Source organism: Zea mays, chromosome 2, assembly GCF_902167145.1.
Source record: "Zea mays cultivar B73 chromosome 2, Zm-B73-REFERENCE-NAM-5.0, whole genome shotgun sequence".
Taxonomy (NCBI): Eukaryota; Viridiplantae; Streptophyta; class Magnoliopsida; order Poales; family Poaceae; genus Zea; species Zea mays.
Window position 1 is genome coordinate 148,310,275 of NC_050097.1, and position 6,000 is coordinate 148,316,274.

Consider the following 6,000-nt stretch of genomic DNA (forward strand, 5'->3'; position numbering starts at 1 on the left):
ATCTCCATTTCTCTGATTTCTTGGTCTAGCTCATCCTCTTGCGGTGTCGGGCTGACAGCCTTCCTCTTCTGGCTTCGGGCCTCCCGAAGGGAGAGAGTCTCCTGATTGGGGTCCAGCGGTTGCAGAGCTGCAGCCCCAGTTGCTGAAGCTTTCTTCGGCGCCATAACGAAGGTTTATGAGTGGAAGTGAGTTCACCGGAGGTGGGCGCCAATGTTGGGGACTTGTTCTCAAATGCTATGAGTTAAGAACAAGGCAACACAAAAAATATTAAACGTTAAAGTCCTTCGTCCTTCGAAGCATTATTTCCCTTGAGGATATAATGATTTTCGGACGAAGGTTATGAAGGACATCCCTTCATAAACACAACATATAATAATGAAGAAGAAGACATATGAAATGTAAAGGATAACATAAACAATTATATATTATTATTAACTCATTTCTATATTGTTACTATGAAAAGATAGAAATGATATCAAATTACACATGTACCTTCGGCTTAAAAGAAGGTAATAGTATAAGCGTGACGCAAAAGCAAATGCGAAGTCAGCGTGAACAGTACGGGGGCACTGTTCACCTATTTATAGGCGCGGGACACAGCCCATGTAAAATTACACTCATGCCCTTTACATTTGGTAGTAATTCTATAGTAATCCACCAAGGTCTAAATAGCCTTTTCATCTTTAAGTCGGTTTCCTTTTCTACTATCACGCCGAAGCTTTCCTGCTCACACCTTCGGCGTTGTGTCAACCTTCGTATTCTTTGGGCTTCTCCCACTGTGGTACTGATTCGAGTCCGAAGATACCTGTTCACACATTATACTCCAGAAACATCGTTAAATCATGTTTTTGAGGACCTTCGGAAGCCGAAGGCCCCCAACAGTCTTAATTATAATTTTTTGTGAGAAGTATCGATCACATTGGTTTGTCACTTAGCTATCGCGTGTCGTATATACGTTACATTATATTATCAAATATGATTGAGGTGCCTTTGCAACGGTTTATTTTAAGGACCGAGCAAGTGGCACCACGCCCGCTCCATAGCGCTCCGTAGGTAGTCTAGCTCTAGGCCTCTAGCTCCAGAAGGTAGGACTACACTACACCGTACGCCGGTGCTGACCGACCGCACGATCATGGATTCTACAACAGCAACAGCAGTAGCCTACAAATTGAGGACGCTGATGTTAGATATGAGCTAGTACTAGTGTGTAGTTGCCGTGTGCCGTGTGCCGTGTGCAGACACGTACGAATCCACGACGGCGACCCGATCCGGCGCGGAGAGGGACTGGTGCCCCGCGTGGGGCGGGGTGGTGGAGAGGGGGCGACCAACGGACATGACCCCGCCCCGCCGCACCACGAACGTCGCGTCCGTCGCCCCCCGGGCGCCGGTCCAACATTGCGAGGACTCGCCCTGACGCCCTGGCCACCAGTAATCATGCGGTAGTTACTTTATGACTGACAAGTGGGCCAGCCACGCGCAGTTATGGCGCCACCACCCGCCGCGGAACACGAGCCAATAGGCGGCGCCAACGACTTCTTTCGTCGTCGTCGTTCGTACCGCAGTCCGCAGTTCCTCCCGCGAATGCGATACCCTGCTCCCCGTTCCTTCAATTATTCCCTCGGCTCGCGTGCTAATCCACGGATTAAACTCCCACCTGCTCTCCAAAACCTTGACACACCGCACGAGCGCCGGGCGAAGAGCCATTCTCGCCCGCCCTCGCGTCCGCCTCCGCGGACGAACTGCCGGCTCGGTCCAAGTTTAGCGCCCCAACCCCAGAGGAATGGAGGTGGAGGCGGCGGGGCCGGATAGGCCGGAGCCTCCCTCGCCGGCGAAGGGGACTGGCGAGAATGGCGCGGCCACCACGCTGCAGAAGGTGTACCGCAGCTACCGGACCCGGCGGAAGCTGGCCGACTCCGCCGTCGTCGTCGAGGAGCTCTGGTATCTTATTCGGATCCTCTCCCTCCCTCTCTCTCTCTCTCTCTCTCTCTCTCATGGGCCCATGCCTCTGGACTCTGGTGTGGTTTCTTCCCGTCCGTTCGGTTCGATTTGGTACTGAGCAAGAGCGGCGGCGTACGTCCCCTTTGGTTCGGGTTCACTTTTCTTTGCTTATTGCTGGCTCGTGTGTTGTTGCGTCGCGTTCCATCGGAAGGCGCCTCCTTTGGTTCGTGGGGATTTTGGTGTCTCCCGTTAAAACAAAAATGGCTGAATTTGGTTCCTCCCAATGGTTGCGTTACGGGTGTTGGGATTTGGGAACCAGTCACAGCTTAAAAAAAAGAGCTCTCTTTTTCGCCCGAGGCAGAAATTTGATCGAGACTGATAGGGTTTGTGGTTGGGATGAATGAAGGTGGCAGGCGCTGGACTACGTGCGCCTGGAGCACAGCACCGTCTCCTTCTTCGACGAGCCCAAGCCGGAGACAGCCGCCTCGCGCTGGAACCGCGTCAGCCTCAACGCGTCCAAGGTCGCCATCCCAACTACTACCACTTCTACCAGAGAAAAGCCTTCGTGTGTCGTGTTCACTCTCCAGAAACCAATCTGTTTCAGACTCCTTCAGTCCTCAGCTGCTTATGTCGCTGCCTGGCTTGTAACAGGTGGGCCAGGGTTTATCCAGAGACGGCAAGGCCCTCAAGCTGGCTTTCCAGCACTGGATCGAAGCGGTGAGTACACACCGTACTAACATAGTCCACTAATAACACCACCTTTTAGCTTAGCAGTATTGCTGTTCTGTTCTTATGTGTGTGAAAAGAGGCTGCTCTGTTACATTATCATTTGACCTGGACAGTACCAGTACTACTTCAGCCTTGTCTGAACATCGATTGTTCTGTGTAGATCGACCCGCGGCATAGATATGGGCACAACCTGCACTTCTACTACGACGAGTGGTGCCAAAGCCAAGCAGGCCAGCCATTCTTCTATTGGTAAGAACCTCACCGCAAATTCCAGGAGCAGCAATCACATTGGCAAGCTCTGTTGTTCGAACAAAATAGCACAACCGGCACAACAGATGGAAAGGAGATATACATATTCAAACGCCTACTCGTACCAGCGATTTCAGTTACCATAGGAATGTCTGTTCATACCTGGAATTTCAGCTATCAGTTTGATGGCAGCACAATTTAAGTTAGTTTTTTTGTGTGCATATGTAGGCTTGATGTTGGAGAGGGGAAGGACCTAGACCTTCCTGAATGTCCAAGAGCTTTACTGAAGATGCAATGTATCAGGTATCTTGGTCCGGTAAGATATATTCCACCAACGGCTGCCAATCTTTATTTAGAATCTGTGACATACAACATTGCAGAAAATTTCTGCGACGAGCACTAAGATAGCTTGACTCACTTCACCCACAAAATCTCATGTCGGCGTAATAAACCTTTCTTTTGTTCCTTTTATTTTTTTGAACACACCTTTTCTTGATTTTATCACTTATGTTTTGTAAAAAAAAGTTTCCCCAAGTTTGTCTTTATTTTTTTTATCAAATAAAACATGCATGTTTCATCTTCTAGTTACAACATAAAGTTGTTTTATATATGAACTGCACTTCATGTACCCTCAAGTCTGAATTTTTGTTACATCTGAAACATGAATGGGATCCAGTCACACCCTGGCCTGCTATTATTCACATCATATTTCATTTGTTCATGGAAGTCTGAATTTTTGTTACATCTGAAATATGAACGGGATCAAGTCACACCCTGGCCTGCTTTTATTCACATTATATTTCTTTTGTTCATGAATATGGATGACCAATAAAACTACCATTGTTTTTGCAACGTTGAACATAGTTAACAACAGGAAAAAGGGGGTTTGCTTTAAGTTTTAACAGACTCTTTGGATGGCTAATAAAACTACATTTGTCCATTGTTTTGCAGCAAGAGCGCGAGCACTATGAATACATCATTAAGGAGGGAAAAGTTATCCATAAACAGTCTGGAGAACCGCTTGATACAAGGGGTCCTAAGGGGACTAAATGGATATTTGTTATGAGTACAGCAAAAAAGATTTATGCTGGACAGGTAATTTGTCTACTTTTACTGGCTTACAATGACTTCGCTACTCTGCTGAAACAATACTATATCTTTGTTGCATTTCGCTACTTTACTTCTGCTAAAACTGTTTCTATACGCCATCAGAAACAGAGAGGCGTATTCCAGCACTCCAGCTTTTTGGCAGGAGGTGCAACTATAGCTGCTGGGAGATTTACTGCAGAAAATGGAGTGATCAAGGTATTCTTTCTAGCAGCCACTGCCTATTGGAATGTTTGTTTTATACCGCGGTAGTTTACTTTCTTGGTATTCTTGCTCGTGCTATTCTTACCGTTGGTCAAAATGTTTTATTTGTGTTGATCACTGTGTGTGATCCTCCGAACCATTTTCTGTCCCATGGGCTACCATGGATAACTAGTTTCTGACAATTTCTAAAGGACAAATATGAAATATAAACCAGAACATTGATATCCATGCACCTTTTTTTTTGCAAAACTTCTTCAGCAGTATATTGGAAACTTCAGTTTCTGAATCTACTTCTGCTTAGTACACAACAGATATCTACTTATCTTGATTAAACCACTGTGCAAAGTTGATGTGAGCTCTAGATATATGACTATGTTACTCCGACTACATCATGTTAGTTTACCTTTTCATTGGCAAATTTGGCTAATTCTTTTATTTGTTCTGGATGAAGTCCATCTGGGCATACAGCGGCCACTACAAACCTAGTGCAGAGAACCTCCTCAACTTCATGAACTTCCTTGAAGGGAATGGAGTCGATCTCAAAGAAGTCGAGGTACACTGTCATAACCATCCACAGTCGAAACTACCCTCGTGGCAACAGATGCTAGATGGTTTTATTTGCTGAGCTTGTTTCTGCGCTCAGGTACGCTCATCGACCAGAGAAGACTACAACGAAGATCCAGTGCCTAATGACTCGCAGAAGTTCGCTTCAGCTACCATGGAACCAACAAATCTTCCACAGCTGGTCCCCCCTCTAAACACCACGCAAGGCAATGAAGGCGACAATGCTCCTAAGATCAAGCTAGGCCAACCTACCAAAGGACCTTGTCGGGCGGTCTGCAGAGCCCCAGAGCCACCGAAGTCCCCCAGAAGGCGATTCTTGAGAGGATGAAGTCCAAGAGCGGGTCTAAGTCCTACCAGCTCGGGCACAGGTTGTCCCTTAAATGGAGCACGGGGGCTGGTCCGAGGATTGGGTGTGTCAAGGACTACCCAATGGAGCTCAGGATGCAGGCTCTGGAGATGGTGGATCTTTCGCCAAGGGCGTCAACTCCGTCGGCGTCGAGGCGACTGCCTCCGTGCTTGTCTCCCACTGAAATCGCCTTGCCAACATCACTGCTCGCCCTGATCTAGGCCTCCCTGCCTCAGCCAAGTGAACTTCGAGTAGCTTATGCCACGCAAAGAGCACACAACCATGCGGCTGTCCGGTTACTGCTATTCTGCAATACCATCTTTCAGCACTGCAAAGATCACATACCTGGTCTGTTGTCCTTTCTTCTTGTCCCCTGTCCTGTGGTTCCACAGAGAGTAGCACAATGCAATGCTCTCCAGCTGAAATAGGCTATGGGCAAGCTGATTCTGTCACATTTCAGACATGGTAGCTTTGAAGCAGATGGTGATGGTATGTTTTTGTTACCGTGGTTTAAGTAACCTGCTTTTCATTCTGTTGAGCACCATTTTGAGCCTAGCGGACGGTCCGGCCCTGAGGCCGGACGGTCCGCGGTCCGGACAGTCCGCGCCTGTGGGTCGGACGGTCCGCGCATGCGCAGAGCAGTTTAGGGTTCCGAGTTTTGTGCTATGTTTGTTGGCTAGATTTGCGGAATTAGCTCGGAATCCAGTCGTGTAAAGGGTCCAGCCCCCCTCCTCTATAAAAAGAGAGGTCTACGGCTGATTTGTAATCATCAATCGAATCAATACAACTTCTATTTCGCATTTTATCCTAGGAGTAGTTCTAGTCTAGTTTAGGTTTAGCTTCTCGATCCCCAAATTCTCCGC

General features: G+C 47.7%; 1 protein-coding gene across 1 annotated transcript; it reads left to right on the forward strand.

Moving 5' to 3' along the window:
• Positions 1-1,575: 1,575 nt before the first annotated feature.
• LOC100383227 (uncharacterized) lies at positions 1,576-5,639 on the forward strand. Its single transcript, NM_001175889.1, is given in 9 exon segments — positions 1,576-1,938; positions 2,345-2,459; positions 2,590-2,655; positions 2,828-2,916; positions 3,145-3,232; positions 3,868-4,011; positions 4,129-4,221; positions 4,679-4,780; positions 4,871-5,639. Coding segments are annotated over 9 exon segments (1,104 nt in total). The 5' UTR covers positions 1,576-1,780; the 3' UTR covers positions 5,120-5,639.
• The last annotated feature ends 361 nt before the right edge of the window (positions 5,640-6,000 follow it).